Here is a 17,719-nt window from a genome sequence, read left to right on the forward strand (position 1 = left end):
GGATTCTGCTTACGAGAACTTTTAAACAATACCACACAAAATGGCTGGCTTCTAAAAAGATTTCTTTAAAACATTTGGAAGGATACTAAATACCAACTAAATACGATTCAACAGAACTAATAAATTCGAATTAACTCCTTTGATAATGGTTCTTATAAGAAAAGTGCAAATTACATTACAATTATAATTAACTGCCTTCCAACTTGGGTCTCAAGGAGTAGCCCCTGTCCAATGAAGAGAGGACGTCCAAAAATTTGGACAAAAGTATAACTAATCAACTAGGTACTTACAGTTTCTGTTAGAGTAATGCGAGTGTTGAGGTTGCTGGTAGTAAGGAGTCAAGAAGTGTGCTGGGGGATACAGCGTCGTGGCCGAAGGGATGGGAGTCAGTGGCCCTCCTGCCTCAGGAGATCTCCTACATGTTGTATTAACTAGAATCAATCCAATCAGAATTACATTAATCTTTCAGTTCCCTGTTTATAAACAGTATCATTTAATAACTGTATTTACTATCCTCATATTTGGGCCATCAATGGTTAAAATATTATTAAAGTTATTGTAAACCTTTTTTGTTTTTTATATAAATATTTTTGAAAATATTAAATAAGTAACAAAAAAAAAACAAAAAAACAAATGAAGCGGGCTGAGAATCTCACCGGAGTTATGTCCGGCGATGGATGGGAGAGTTAGCCGTTCAAGGTGATTGACTGGGATGGCACCATTGTTACTACTAGTCGTTAGTATGTTACCTGTCGTCTGCTGGTAGTACGGGTGTTGTGGTGGTTGTAATCGGGCTCGCAGTTCATCGTTTGACGTGTGCCCAGAACTGCTGCTGTCTACGTCAGATACACCAGAATCTGCTGGACTAGGCGGTAAAGAACCTGTAAATTATAAACAAATACGAAATATTAGTCTGATTTTCACTTTAAAACTATTGATTAAAAGAAAATTATTTTTGGCATAATAAAACTAATTAATAGTAATTAAAACTATCTCTCCAAAACCAAGACTATTGAAGCAATAAATTATTTGTCAATTTAGTGATACGTCACAAATAAATATACATTTTTTTCACAACTGTAAAAACACTAATAAAAATAAATTTAATGGAATAATAAAAGAAATTAAAAATACCAAACGAGCTTACAAGAGCATTTATTTCTTGTCATATTACTAAAATAAAAATGCAAAATCTAATTTAGTTTATTACTAAACAGTTTTACAATTTAATTAGCATGATCAAGTAAATAAAATAGAAAATGGAATTTTTAAATCAGTTACCTATGTTTTTGCTCCTGCGGCTATCAGGCAACCTCTCCATTAATTTCAAAAAGAAAATAAAGAAAACCTGAACTAGAAATGTTGGTGTTATTTAACTATTGCAAAGCTTTCCTTTGAAATCCTGTGAAAATTCTAACCCAAGTTTTGGTGGTTACTTTAAGTCTAAAAACAAGTATCCTTCGAATATGTACTTACAACTTAATTACACGAATAACTTCTTACTTGTAAACTTAAATCTCGAAAGGGAGAAAGATCAGATATAATTGTTTAGCCCAGAGCATCACCAGAAATCTTCTCGGTTCTAATATCCAAAACCTCGAGACATTAGGGCACGAATGCTCGAAATATGAAATCTTATTTCCGAGTAAAATAGAACTATGCGAGAGAATATTGCTGATAGTTACTGAAGAGCATTAGGGCATTAATTGGTTTCCCTTCCTAGAAGCTTTTTATTATAACTGACTGTCCTATGATGGACAGTGTTTTCTGTAACGAGAGAACATTGTCCGGAGACCAGCAGTGCACTGAAAAAAAAGCTCCAGGCCCCAATAACCTCAGATGTTGGCCGCGCCTTCAATAATAAAATTTTCGAAATATTTCTTATCATCAGCGAATGTACTAGAATGGAATTCATTAAAACAAAATGCTGAACTCTCTTAAAGGCACATTTCGCTTACCTCATGGTATCCTCAAGGTCATCCTTGTAGATATATTTTCCTTTTTTTGCTATCCTACATCAACTACCTGTATTGTTTCTAGAGCATAAAATGCAAGCTTTACCGGTCTATCAGGAAGTCGTTCTTTAATCATCTATTCGTCGCTATAGTAAGAGATGTAAGGATGAATATTTCACGCGATTAATTTTTCCAAAATATGACGGATGAGAGAATTTTTGAAAATACTTCCCCAGAACGATATTAAAAAAAGTTTCAAGAGAAATTCAACAAAGTTCTGCATAAATCTAACGGAAGTTAGAAATAATGAGATCGAGAAAATGAACACAAAAAAGTTATTGTTATTGTGTAGGTGTTAGGCTCAGATAATAAATAAACGTCGAGTATGATAAGAACTATAGCGCCACTGTAGATAAGATGATTTCCGTTGTTATAAAGCAGTCTGGGGAATACTCGTAGCAGACAAGGCTATAAACATAAATAGCCTATGCACGTAGTTATGCACTCTTGGACAATACCTGTCAGTAGGGATTAATATGAAGTCATCGCTTCATCTAATTATTCACCAGAAAGGTGCAGTAACATCAAGGTTATGGAAGGGGAGAAAGAGACGTTGATGGACATGTTTTAACAATAGCTCGGGGGTCGCATCTTTTTGGATTGTTGCTGCAGACAAATAGGGTACAGCATAAAAGGTGCACTTTCTTAACCGAACGGCAGGTCCATTGTTGGTCGCCTGTTTGTTTTGGTCATCCTTACCTTTTATCTATTAATCCTCGGCAAAGGGTTCATTATAAGATCAGGAAGGGAGCGCAAAAGGACATCGCAGTCAACGGCTATTCTTTAGTTCACTGCATTCCATATATTTATCTACTTGCCGTTCAGGCTCGACAAGTTCTCATAGGAATAATTCTTCGTTACTTCCGAATCATGGTACGATAATTGACAAGATGCTATAATGATAGCAGGGTTTCACGGATTATAATAATTCCGGAATATTAAGGAAACTTCTATATATATAAAAAAAATCCCCTAATTTAATAATACTCTATTTTTAGTCTAAAAAAAAATTCATCCATCTTCAAAATCTGTTTATCTCTATGGCAGTGAATTTAGACTTTTTGCCCGATTTTTGAATTTGAATCCGACACTGAAATGAGTGAGGCGGAATCCATAAAATGTCAACCAATGACACACTGTTATTCGCCAGTTCAAACTGTAGTTTCAACTGTAAATAAGCCTTGTCATCATTGGGTTTAATTTTTCCAGACAGAGGTTTCGGTTAGGAAAGCCTAAAAATCTTCCCCCATTAACCATTGAATACAACAATTACGGATACAAGTCCCTGCTTAAGATACAAACTAGTTTATCAGTTGCTTTGGAAAAATAAAACTCACCCAAAAACAAGGACGGAGTAGTTACAATTTTAGGATCTTTCTTCAAAGTCATAACCAATCTTAATGATTTCTATTTCAGTTTTCAAAGTTGCTTTCAACAGGAAAATATCTATTGATTTTTGTATTTTAATTTGCATAAGAATATTTAAACAAATCGTTGACTAAAATTATAGAATTACAGAATATTTTATATTAAAAAACCAAAACAAATAGTTTTATAACGACATATCTGAAATGTGAGCTGCATTTCAATTTTGAGATATGTTTGCTTTAATAACATTAAAACTATATTATTATCCAGCATTTAAAAACAATAATTATTTTAATTTATATATATAATTTGAATTAACACAGAAATGTTTAAAATTAAAAAACATCACATGCAAACCTAACAAGATTTTTGTAACCATTTTTTATTCCATTGAATATTATTTTTATTGTATTTAAGCCAAGAATTCCAGGTGGAAAAGACAATGTTGACGCTTTGTGACGTGGATATATCCTGCAGCAATGCTGTGTACTGTAAAGGTGCTTCCAACTAATTAGTACCGAAGATGAGTTGTACAAAAATCCCTTAGAAAACAAAAAAAAATATTTAATTGAAGTTTAGAGACAGTTGAAAGAAAAAAAATAGCTTTCTACTAAATCTATCAATTACAAATATTTTCTGATTGACTCTAGATAGTTATGTTCATTACGTAGTTGTTAACTAAAAATTAGTGTGCACAATGTCTAGAAAGAGTTGAACTGACAGACACGAGGAAGACGAAGAGTTGAAAGGATGGCCGTCCTGATCCCGAATGACCAGTAGCTGGCCAGATATGATCTGGCCCCTAGCAGTGAAGTGCATTATTTAAAGGGAAAAAAAGAACAACATGAACTACAACTAGAGAAGGGCAGAATGACGAGGTAAGTTATCCCAGAGGAGCAGCGGTGTCCCTTGTTTAAACAAGCGCTATAAAGTGTACTGTCTCGTAATTTAGTTGTGTATTTTCTATACTTACCCCTTTAAAACTCCTTTATACACCTAAACTTTATACTTTTATAAATCTAATACAAAACATATCCCTCCATAAATGTAATCATAAATTTTGGTAATATACAGTTAGATATTTTTTCCCAGCTTCTTTTAAAGGATGCTTTGATAATAATACAAAAGTAAAAATGTATTCGGTCAAAAATTTAAAGGGTTAAAGTTCATGAATATTTATTTGGATATTAAAAATAGTTAACATTCATTTTAAAGCTCCACGAAGCTCACCCTATCTTCCTTATTGAATAATATAGCGGTAAACTTTCCCGAATTCTCCTAAATCCCTCTACTGAAGATTGCCAACTACATACAAGAAATTGGGAGATCTTTGTTCTTTAAGCCTAGTGATATCTATTAGGTAAATAAACTATATATATTGCGTGTGACAGTCCCCGTAACAGAAACAGTTTGCTTTATTTCAACGATGAGTTTATTAGTTTTTAAATATAACCTAAACTCTTAACTTAAATCCTGGGCTTATCTAACTGTTATAAATAAATATTCAGATGTTTTTAGAGGAAGTTTTCAATATGATTATTATTAAAAAAAAATTAATTACGCGAAAAATAACTAATTTTTGTTGTTGGTACAATTATTTTTAGCCAATTTCTGTAAAAACAAATTTCAGAAACGTAAAGAAATGGAAAGATTATACGAAAGTTTTATGTATTACTGAATTCCCCCACGATTTTCTCAAGTAATGTTACCAAAAATTGCGGCATAATTAAATTCATTTAAAATATTTTCTTATAAAAGTGAACTCTAGTGCTCTAAAATTTTTAAAATACTACTAATTTCGACTACCGGACCGGACCTCAAATTTATGTATTAAGATCTATGGTATGAGCATGACAAGCTTTAAGTTCATTCCAAACAAGATGAGATCCAATTTAAAGCGACAAACGCTTTTTAAAATGTTTGTTTTTCTTTTCAAAATTATCTCTAAAAAGGTATCCATCTTAAAACTTAAAAACAAAAATCTAAAATGGATGAATAAGAAATTTTGAGGCGAAAAGTTTGTCCAATAAAATTAATTTATGGAATTCTGGGTATAAAAAGTCGAAATGTTTTGGAGGGCCCCTTGCCCAAACAAGTAGTACTTGCCATTACCAACACAGAAATGCATTTTTGGTTAGTTGAAGGTTAAAAAATTAAATCTGTAATAAACTGTCTAGGGTCAAAAAGAATGAATTTTCTGTTTAGTTTGATGCGTCTGAAACCTTTAATTATAAAGAAAATTGCAATTATACTGTTATCGAAAAACTGTTTTTAATTTAAAAACTTCATCACAGCTACTCAAGAAATGCTACAAAAAAAAGGACACCAGAAATGGCCGAAACGTCGAAGAAGTTTTAAAGAAAATTTATACTTTTTTGGCCCTAGTCAAACAATTGCAGTTTGTATTGTATTATTACAACGGTCAAACATTCAATTTATTCATCAGTCATAGTAAGTTTGCTACTGATGATGGCTTTAAAGTTGAAAGATTATTAACATATCTGCTTGAACAAAAAATGGATATTTAAATAATTCAAGGATCAAAGTTTACCAGAAACACCCACTTTTAAAAAATTAAGCAAAATAGTTCGTCTTAGCTCAGATAGTACTGGGACAGTTACGTATAAAGTTATGAAAGAAACATTGAAAGATGTAATATTGTACCAAATTACGAAGTGAGAAGTTCCATTAATATTGTAAAGTAAATAAATAGATAAATTTAAATATTAAATCGAGAGAACCAATTTATAAGAGCAATATTTGAATGGTGAATGGTAATTTGTTTTTGGATACAAAAAAGAATAATATTACAAGAACTATGAGAAGACGGAGACTATTTTCAATAGTAAATAGAGCAAAGCAAGACCAATCAATTAAGTTTTCTGTTATCCCCCACTCAAATTGTCATGGTAGATTGTATAATTTAGTTTAAAGCTAATGTGGGACTTCTTGAAGAATCACAGAATTAAAATTATTTTAAGTTAGAGTTTATGTTCAACAGAAAAATAACCAAAATGTTAACAGTTGGTTTTTAGCATAAAAACAGAGAACATCTTAATGACGTCAGTAGTAAAATTTCTACTTCCGCTGTAGAATAATTCTCTGTTTCAACAGATCTTAGCAAGTGATTCTAAAAGTTGGTAATACTGTCTTCAGCTGATGATTTCCTGGTATTTCCTTCCTTTATTAATATTTTCTCCATAAATATCACATATTGAACATTTAAATTTAATTATAAGTTTTGGATTTTATCGGAGAAACTAAAATAATTGTTAACTAAGCTATTATAAGATATATACATATATATGTATACAATAAATGTATGCATTGTTCTTGTGTGTTGTGGCATTGGGCGGGACACAATGAATCGGGTCACTCTGATAACAGATAATGCCCACTATCCCAACTGAGAATATTATTATTATACGCTCAAACCACTGCCTCTAATATCTAAACAACTATTCCACTTTAACTGATAACATTATAATGTAATGTATGTTTATTTTAGGCATTTCCTTCCTTCTTATAAAGTATAGCACAATAAAAATATGGTTTTGAAAGTCTTTTACAGTACTTTTATAATCCTTTAGTACGCTGTTTAGCTTTATTGGGGTAGCTCTACTGACTGGTAATCCCAAAAATACTGCCAAGCTACTACACACATTGTTTTCAAATTTTTGTAAAACGACGTAAAGGTTAAAAACGATTTTATTCATGGAACTCCAGATAATACTCCATTTCAGGTTTGTCGAGTTTTAAGTTTCAGGTCTTCTTTCCGAGAACCAGGCAAACAGAAGTGTTGGATAGGTTTTACTATGAAGATACAATTTCAGCACGGTTTTTTATTCCTCATTAAATTAAAGAAATTTCTTAAAGAGCGGTTTAATACAGGCAAACATGGGCAAAATCTGTGATATTATTAAGAAATAATGTTTTGAGAGGATTTTACAATTATACCTCTAATACTTTATTAGGAACAAAACTGGGTTAAAATTATTAACTTGGTGAAGCGAATTAGGTACGTGTATTTTGATTTGAATTAAAATAATTACATTAGAAATACTAATTAAAACCAAGTCAAAAGGGTGTAACCTACGTTCTTTTTTCAAGGCCGCAAATAATCAGCATATGAAATATGATTTATTATGGTTTATTTTCCTGTACTGTTGAGTAGTTTTCCGCGTTCTGAAGTTACTGATTATCAATTAGACAATAGGAAAAACCATTGAATTTTGTAAAAAAAGAAAAAACAGAAAAAGAATATTGTCATATTTTAGAGCAATTTTTGCTAGGTTACCGATGATAGTGTCATTTTTTGGCATACCAATTCTGATTCAAATTTATCTATTGATTTCCAGTTAATACGAACATCTGTGCTACGTAATAACGTTTACTGCAGAACTATCACATATTTCCTTGATTATTTAATTAGATTGCCTCCTCCGAACCTGGAAATCAAATTTGATCGGTAGCTTATTTTTGCAGACCATATTTACCAAAATAAAGAGAAATTCTCGTATATTTTAGGAATTATTTTCCACGATTTTTAACTAATAAACAAACATCAGCTAATAACCCTCTCCTAATTGTTGAATTAAACATTTTTTTCGTCAATTTCATTGATTTTGTTTGTTGGTTTTTTAATCAGAAATATGCTTTAAGATGCAATAAAGTTTGTACAATATTAAAATCTAACAGTATTAAATTTTAAATTAAAGATTCTTTTAGACTCACAGAAAACACAAAAGGTAAAGTAAAACTAGACTTTGTTCAGTTAATATTTTTCAATTACAATTAGAAAAATCTTATCATTAACTAACAACAGTACCTTATATTTAGATTGTTTTATTAGTAAAATTTATATATAGTATTTGTAGCATTTAAAAAATAAACACATCTAGTTTAAAAACCAGACAATAGAAATAAAACAACAATGAAGAGTAGTAAAGGAGGATTAGGAATATTGATGCGAGGAGGGGTAAGTTTGGTTAAGAGGGGAAGTGGTGACGGACAGCTCTCACTGGGCGAGTTGATTAATGGTCAAGAAGGCTTCACTGACCAACTCAACTGTCCAACTTCGCAGACTAGTTCCAAAATCCCTTCTTGCCCTTTTGTAACTCACTGCACGCCCTTTAGGAAACAAAAACCTTTCCTAGCATCTTACATTGTCCTAGGTTAATCCTCTTTAGTGTCTCATACAACTTCAACTGACCCTTTCACCTATCAACGTATTTTTATAACGTTCGAATACCGGACATTACAACCTAAAGAATGCAAAGCTATTTATTATTTATGAAACTACTACGTTGTAATTTCCTCACTGGAGAGGAAAAAATTATATTTAAAATTAATTTAATAAATGCTAAATCAAGTTTTATTCGAATGGAAAATAGAACAATAACTCGAGGAAACTATTACTGAATTGTAAGTAGTTGATAAATTTAGATTTCGATAATAATAGCGTTTACATTTTTATAAAGTGATTACGAGTAAACTACCGTATTTACGTTGAACAGGGTCCTGCTTATTGACTCAAGAGGCGAACACAAACGTTACCCAAATTTAGCTTTGAAAAAATATATACTTTTTAGATTTGCAACTATTGGACAGTAAGGCTAATCTGATGATAGCAACATGGACGAAATGAACACGTCAATTATGAGACTCCCCGCCGAAAGTAATATTTATTTATTGTCTTCTGACGCCAAGAAAATCAGTCAGGGATGACTCGACGCTTTGGATGACATAATTAAGTCTTTGACGAATGCAGTACAAAGATAATTATGAATTGTTTTGTTTGAGACACAAGACTGTTTGGTGCATTGGATATTCAGCAAAGATATTTTGGAGCGCAGTGACGGTAGACGGTAGATATATTGGAATGCCAGGCTTGTATTTCAAATTTATAAGTCCAAATCGGTTCCAGGAGTGTGTTATATAACAGCATTTTGTTGGCCAGCGTTTATTTTAAACGATTGTCAAGTATTCGGGGCCAGTAAGTGGTAATGCTTATCTTTAGTCTATCGTGCGGATTCCAAGTTAGTGTTTTTTTTTTTTTTAAATACCAGCACCGGGAAGTGCAGTCTGATTTATTTTTTAAAAATGTTAAGCGATTAAAATAATATTTACCCATTAATTTGTTACTGCATAATTTGGGCGGATATTACATCCATAACATACATGAAAGTACTATTTAAAACAAAACATCTTTAAATTGTTTGGGAAACAAATAATAGGTACATTATGAATTATTATATTAAAGATTATTTGTTCAAACAGTTGGTGATACGATGCAGGTGCATCTAAAATCGTTTTGCAAATAATCAATTCGATTTAAAATGACTAGGAATTACGCAATTAACTGCAAAATATATTCACAAAATCAGCAATTTCCTTTATCTAACTTGTAGAATTGTACTATCCACTCTAAATAAGAATACGGTGGTCAGCAATATTTCAAAATTATCATTCTACTAAATATTATCATAAGATAAATTATACTATTTTCTGGCCGTAATGTAGTAGAGAATTACTATACTCTAATCTTTGTGCTGTGAGGAGGAGTGGGGAATCATCTTTCATGCCAACAAAAAATCAGTGTTGTTTAATTTCGCTATAAAATTTAAATAAAATAAAACCGCGTGTTTTTTAAAACATTCGTTAATTGGAATTTACGAGTTTTGAATGAATGAATACAATAATTAAATGTGAACTCAACAATTCTATGAATGTTATCAATGAGGTTTTATATTTCCTTGTATTTGAACGAATAGCGAAATAGAAGAAATATGAAAATATATTCAAAGGAAATTGAAATATGAAAAACTGAACTTTTAAAATGAATAATTAATTTAAAATGATTTAAGGCGCTTCAACATCTGAGGTTATTGCACTGGTTTTTTCATTGCACTGGCGGCCTCAAGACAATGTTCTTTCGTTGCAGAAAACACTGTCCATCACCGGACACTGAGCTGTTAGAACCTCCTAGGAAGAGAAAATCTAAGGGTCAGCAGCTGGATTGGAACCCGTGATCTCCGCGTTAGAATCCAGTATTCGCTAACCGCACAGCTAATTCCTTTCCTCAATTTTTTTTAATTATATATTTATATTATTATTATAATTTAATTTTATATATTAGGTATATGATTAAATTAATGGAAAGAAAGAATTCTTTTTTTAACATTAAAACTTACGAAGCCTTTTTTCCCTCATTTTGAAAACTGATTTGCATAGACTTACTCTCTGTAAACGACAATGTTATACTGCTAAGAAGCTGCAGGAGAACATAAGGAAAAAAATTAAAAGTAGCTACAAGAACTCATCCCTCCTGAGTAAGATTCTTTATATACATGCATACACATATTTAGTTAAATAGAAGTATGTGGTCAAGCAAGTCTTATATATATATATATTGAAGCGGTAAGCAGAGAGAAGCAGCACGCAGTAAGTACGTTATAAAGTTCTGCACAAAAGGAAGTTCCAAGTTAGAAAGAATTATAAAGAGGATGATAATAATACAGAGATCACTAACGGACACACCCCCTCAGGGGCGGTAACCCCAGCAGAGCTCCCTCCAATCTGCTTTTTTTTTTTAAAAAAAAATATTTAAATATGTATTTAAAAGTTAAGTAGTCCTAATAAATTAATTCAGATTGTTGGGTATCGACTTTTGTTATTGCAGAATTCCAATTTCAACAAGGACTACACCTCTCTAAGAACAGGAAATAATATGGGGGAGCGGTAATTTAACAAACACGACTTCTTCTGTGTTTATAATCTATTCAATTTTCCACGTGTAAAACTAAATATTACTCGAAAATGACGCCTTACAGGATAGCGTGCCAGTAACTCTCTCCGAAAATTTGTACTAATGGGAATTTTACAGAAAATTCATTGAAAGGATCATTATTCATTTAAAAGTCAGTTATAGGGTGCATGAGTGCGCAGGATATACTTATACTGTGAGAGAAAATTAGAACTGAAGGGAGAAAATTTCAAAAGAGGAAAAAAAAATCCATTCAGCCAGGAACTAAATCCGGTTAAGAAATTTTGTCCAAACTCTAAATCCTTTAATCCTCAGAAATCCTTAATGGTATTTAAAGTGAAGGGTGCTTAACATCGCCGAATCACCATTTTAAAGGGAAACGACGTTTTTAAATAAGCGCTATCAAGCTCCCACTGGAGCACCCTAATGAAATAGGAAATTTGAGGTTAGGGCGACTTTTATTTTTTCTGTGAGAAAACTTTTTGGAAACAGGGAGTCACAAAATAGATATTCCATTGAAAACGGAATATCAACAATTTGATACAACTGCGATAACTTTCAGCAAAAGCAAATTAAATAGAAATTCCTAGCTGACGAAGTAACCTGTACTTAGTTAATAGTACTGTCAAGTAATTTTGACAATCAATGACACTTAAAGCACAATTGCAAACAATAATTCAATTTTTTTTTTTTTTAATGTTTAAGGCGCGTCAACATCTAAGGTTATTGGCGCCCGGAGCTTTTTTCAGTGCACTGCCGGCCTCTGGACAGTGTTCTCACGTAACAGACAACACTGTCCATCACCGGACAGTGAGCTGTAAGAAGCTCCTAGGAAGAGAAAATCTAAGGGTCAGCAGCTGGATTCGAACCCAGGACCTCCGCGTGGGAGTCCAGTGTGCTAACCACATAGCTAATCCCTTCCCTGTCAATGAGATTTAAAATAATAATGATAATAATAACAATAATAATTCAATTAATATTAAAAATATTTAGCCTAAAAAAATTGTAACACTTGTTTACAATTGGCCAAATATTGTGGGCAACAATAATGACTTCTAAAAACAGTAACAAAAACAAAAAAGAAATCAGACCTAAATAAAGCAGCTTAGCTTCGTCTTGTTTGTGTAGACAGGTGTGAAGTTGCAGAGTTTTTAGGGACAGCTAAATGTCGTAAGTCCCCCTTATTGTGGAGTAAAGAATATTAAACCAAAATAGAGACTCTATGCAATAGAAACAGCGATATATGCAATAATCCTACTTTGTGTTTGCAAACAAAATTTTTGCCTAAAGGCAACGGAAAAAAGGGAAATTTTACATTAAAACAAAATTAGGTATAAAAGAGTGTACTTGTTGGTAAGTATGGATACTTTGAATGTTCTATAGATTCAGGGGGCAATTGTTACGAACAGTAATTATCTTTGTTAGAACTGTTGGTGTTATTGCTCACAATTCGTTCATAATTTATGGAGTAAATCTTTTCGCAACTCAACAATTACAACACTTAATTCTAATCTTTCAAAGCTAATTAATCATTGAGAGCTAAATAATGATTAAACAATTGATTCTTTCAATCCTGGAAGTAATTGAATAAAAAATATAAATAAATAAATATCTTGGAAAGTCACTAGCGAAACTAGCCCTGACCCTGGGTGGATAATTTACAATAATTAATTATCTAAAAGAGACAGGAGAAGCGTCCATGACAGCAATCTCATATTCCCAGTGACTAAAGATTTCTGGTACTTCGAATTTCAGCCACTTCTATGGGAAAAGCCAATGCCAAAAAAACAAGTCGAAGAAGAAGCTGGAACTTGGGGTACGTCCAGCACCAGGGCCGGATTTTCCTACAGGCTAACTAGGCTTCAGCCTAGGGCCTCAAGATCAAGAGGGGCCTACATTCAAATTGTTAGCAAAATTAAAATTACACTATTCTAAAAACAGAGAACACTGTTTTAGTGATGTATCACTGTAGTGATGTATTTTGTTATCTCTCAAGCAATTTACAATCTTCAAAATGGCAGTGAAAGGGCCTCATAAGTGGAATAGCCTAGGGCCTCTTTTCATCTAAATCCGGCTCTGTCCAGCACCTAGTTTCCAAATTCAATAATTTTTATTTTATTTATTTTCAAAAGTGGCGCTAAAGATTTCCACTTAAATTGACAAGTTGACTAAACAGCTAAATGGTACAGTACTTTTGTGAAAAGCAAAAAACCAAAAGACGGACATAACTACATTTCTACTTGGTTAGCTACAAACTAAAATTTTCTAAAATTCTATCAAAACAAACGGCATAAACCAAATATTTAACACAGAAAACAAATAGATTCGTCGCTAAGAATTTTTGCATTAATAATTTATTAGAACAATATATGCCTAGTTAGATTTTAATTGCTAATGCAGTGTTTACAGAACTACGTATACTTTTAAAATTTAAAATTCTACTTCAAAATAGTTTTCCATTAAAACGAGAACTTATCATAATTTTGTTAAATTATTCTATAAAACGATAATTGGCAACATTACTAATAATCTGTTTTGTTCTTAAATCCAAAGACTATTATTTACGTACTGCAAATGGTTGGAAATTTTTGTTATTAAAAACATATTTTTAAAATTGTAGTTTCCGGTATTAAACATCACTTCTAAAATTAATATTAAACTTGGCGTGTGTGCCATTGAAATTGAGAAACATTGTGACGATTCATTGATCAAAGTACTGCAGTTATGTACCTGGTACAGCGAGATATTTCTAGCACAATATAGTTTAACAATGGTTTAACTTGACGTATTATTATTATTATTATTATTTATTTTTTATTTTTTATTTAGAATGAACAGGAATAGTAGATAATGTCAAGTTATTTAAACCTGTAATAATTATTAATCATTTTGTAATTAATATATTTAATTAAACTTAAGATTTTACTAGTTAAATAAATGAAACTGTTCGATATAAAACTGCTGAAATAATGAAAATAGAATAGTAATAAAACAGAAAAATCAGCTCCCCTCTAGCCTAACACAAAATCAGCAGTGCCAAACCTCACTCTACTTTATTGCTGCAATTCAAAGATTATAATTTTTTGTTAAAACTATTATTTTGAAGGGGGCCAAAAAACAGAATTTATTCTGTAAAGTGGTTCTTCCATTCGACCGACTTCCTTCTAAGTTTAGGGGGTTACCTTAAATGAGCTTTAGACTTGACTTCTCCGTGAATAAACCTTAATTAACGTTATTAATATCCAATAACCGGCTGACGGATTTCCAAACCGTATACACTTTTGTTTTGTTTTTACCATTCTAAAGTTTGTAAATTAATTTAAATAAAGTGCCTTATTATTATTATATTCAATTAATATCCAATATCCAATAAAATCGTGGAATTGAAAAATTAAAAAAAAAGTATTGATTAAAACAATTTTGTTTTATAGATGCACAGGTAGAAAATAGGGGCAGATGTTGGTCTAGTGGTCAAGAGCGTGGCTTTGTAAGTGGGAGATCCCCAGTTCAAATTCCGCGTATGACTACTTTTTATTTGGCAGAAAAATATTGTTTATAGTAAAGTATGAGTTTCTGCGCCCCGCCCACGGCAGTTGGACGTTAAGCCCCGCCTGGAAAATTAGGAGATTTCGTTACAAGTAGAAAATATATGCTTATATATGTATTAATAATTGATTAATTACGTTATTTTGAACGAATTCAATATCTAGCTAAAGATGGCTGATGTAAGCTGAATCGTGCGATAAAATAGTCTAGAAACGAAAACAAAGAAAAAGATAAAGCAAAAACAGGGCTTTTTAGTAAACAACCATATTAATTAGAAGATTCTAGACCAAAAAGGCACTAACTTGAAGCCAATTATTATTTAAATAATAATTTTAATGTATTAAAGTTTTAAGCAGGATATGTATTTAGTATTATCAGAACAGGTAAATGTGCATTTCTATTTTAAAGAATACCTAGTTTACTTAGTAGAAAAGATGGTAAACAACTTAGAATCAATATTTGATGGAGTTCTCAGGTAATATTTTTTCCCGTTTAAAATAAAGTTAATGTATTTCTTCTTTTTTCTATTCCTTTTCCTGTAGAATGGCCAGTTTGCAACAGTTTGTGTGTTCCGTTAAGTAATGTGTAGAAGGTAACATCCTCTTCCTAGTAGAAGACTGCCCTACACTGAAACAGGTCTGCAATCTCTTTCTTAAAGTAAGTTCTTAAAGACCATCAAAGGGAACGTAGAACATACAGCAGAAAGATGCGAGGGTTAGGGAAAAAAAAACCGTTTGAATTCTTCTTCTTCTTCGAGACTTCTTTTTTAATTCTTTATTATCTGTGCCTCATTCTTTATAAAACTGTTCTTGGTTAATAAACAGGTTGCACCAGTGACCAGTATGTGTGGGTCAGAGAGGGGGAGCAGCAGCCATGACAGTGGACAGGGGTCAGTCTGTGCAGTGTGGACCGGTCATTCAGGGGAAGTAACTGACCATCCCCTTGTATTTTTATATCCGTTATCCTGGTCGATTGGGGGGGATTCAAAAAAAAGTAAGAGAGAAAGAATAATAAAAGAGTTTCGCTAGGCGCAAAAAGAAGAGCAGGTTTGTTAGCATACAGAAGACAGGGCCTGAGATTGACCCGCAGGTCATCACTAGAATAGTTGGTGATAGTGGACAGTGGCCAGTTCCCACAACCCTTTGGGGGCTTCTTTCTTTAAACTTTACAATATTTTATCAATAATAAACCCGCATTCCTGACATTATTATTATTTTTTTTTTTTACCCTCTGTTGCTCACAAGAACGACCACCTCTTCCTGAGCTTGTTGAATCGTTTGGAGAATATTGGAACCCTTTAAGCTGCGTCCCAGTCTAGAATATTGTCTTTTTTAATGAAAGTTTACTGACCCAAAACGACTCGTCTAGACATATTCTATTTTTACCGTTATAAACTTTATATAAAATTCGAGACAGGAAATTCTATCGTGTATTAAAAATATTGTAAAGAGATACAAGGTAAACTCATCGAGCATCTTTGAAACGTATCAACTTAATTATTTAAACAAAAATTGTAAAACCTTTATTATTCCCACTTTTTATAATTTATTAATTTATTTTCTAACGGTATCTTTCGTTTAAATAGAAATATTTGACTGTCCTAGTGTAACGATAATTCACTAGGAGTCAGGGCCGGATTTTCCTATAGGCTAACTAGGCTTCAGCCTAGGGCCTCAAGATAAAGAGGGGCCGACCTAAATTACATTATTCTAAAAAAACAATGAACACTAAAACACTAAACCGAAAATAAGGAGAAATTCTACGCATATGACTAATAAACAAACATAAAAATGTATTGGTTAAGAACAACGCGTTCGGTTCATTCGGTTTGTTCGTTTGTATGAGGGCCTCATAAGTGGAATAGCCTAGGGGCCTCTTTTCATCTAAATCCGGCCCTGCTGGGAGTGTTGTAAAAGTAAACTGAAACTTTCCACCCATTGTGTAAAAAAAATTTCAATCAAAGCCTCTCAAATCACAGAGCTCACTCGCATTAGCATAACTATTAACCATTAATGATTCTCTGAAAATAGCTTTTGCTTAAATAATATAATACAGAGATTTAAAAATGGCTTAAGACTTAGAACAGTTTCTATGAACTTGAAGATTGCATAAACGTAGCTAACGAAATAAAATAAAATATTGTAACTTATAAAAATTATTGATAAATAAATCGGATGTTTAGTCGATGTTTACAATAAAACTCTGGTGAATTTTCGACGTTTCGTACATTTCAGGGATTTGTTTACAGAGTTTTAGGGAAGGTAGAAGGTTACTTCTTCATAACCTTGAGTTTCCGAAACGTTTAAGAAAATGTTTTTTTTAAATTTTTTTGACGCAGCCAACTGTATTGCATGAATAAAAATAATCTAGACAAACGGTTGACATGGAATCCCCATACTAGACTGAAAAGACAAGAAACTAACCAACGCTACAAACTTCTCGCCAGACTACTTGACAAACGTTCGAAACTTAATCCTACATAACAAAAGACTCTTATATCTAATGTTACTGCGACCCATTTGGTCATACGGCATCGAAGTATGGGGATCGACTAAGCGTTCCAACTCACTACGCCTCCAGACATTACAGTCAAAAATACTTCGAAAACTTCTTAACGCTCCGTTCTATGTATCTAACCTCACTATACATAATGACCTCAAAATCCCTTTCATTACAGATCTTGCTAACACTCGTTTCTTCAAATTTCATTCCTCTACAGCAGCTCATCCTAACCCTCTCATCTTATCACATTTATCTTATCTTCCTCCACATTACCAGGTAATCCTCTAAGGAGATTGAAGAGAAGATGGCCTCGTGATCTTCTCTTATCTTAAGCACGTTACTGGAGTGGCACCACTGGAGGCCTTCTCCAATCATGATTTCCCGTTATTTCTTTCCCCTTTCACCGTATTTGCTTGTTGCAACAACTGTTGCAGTGGTAAATTGCAATAAAAAATTTAAAAAAAAAAAAATCGCTTGTTTTGCATATCCTGATTTTTAACTTGTTTTTTTTTCGCCAAAAAAT

General features: G+C 32.4%; 1 protein-coding gene across 6 annotated transcripts in view; it reads right to left on the minus strand.

The window, feature by feature from the left end:
- Positions 1-17,719, minus strand: part of Eip74EF (Ecdysone-induced protein E74) — a 539,076-nt gene that overhangs the window by 12,573 nt on the left and 508,784 nt on the right. For 5 of the 6 annotated variants that reach the window (XM_074138086.1, XM_074138052.1, XM_074138070.1 and 2 more), the window contains 2 exons: positions 657-881; positions 291-431 (listed from right to left, as the gene is read on the minus strand). In XM_074138086.1, the coding sequence (XP_073994187.1) occupies positions 291-431; positions 657-881 (366 nt within the window). The remainder of the gene's footprint in view (positions 1-290; positions 432-656; positions 882-17,719) is intronic. The other variant, XM_074138095.1, reaches the window with a different exon arrangement.

This window comes from Rhodnius prolixus, unplaced genomic scaffold (genome assembly GCF_049639745.1).
Source record: "Rhodnius prolixus isolate KJV_2025 unplaced genomic scaffold, Rpr scaffold_1, whole genome shotgun sequence".
NCBI lineage: Eukaryota > Metazoa > Arthropoda > Insecta > Hemiptera > Reduviidae > Rhodnius > Rhodnius prolixus.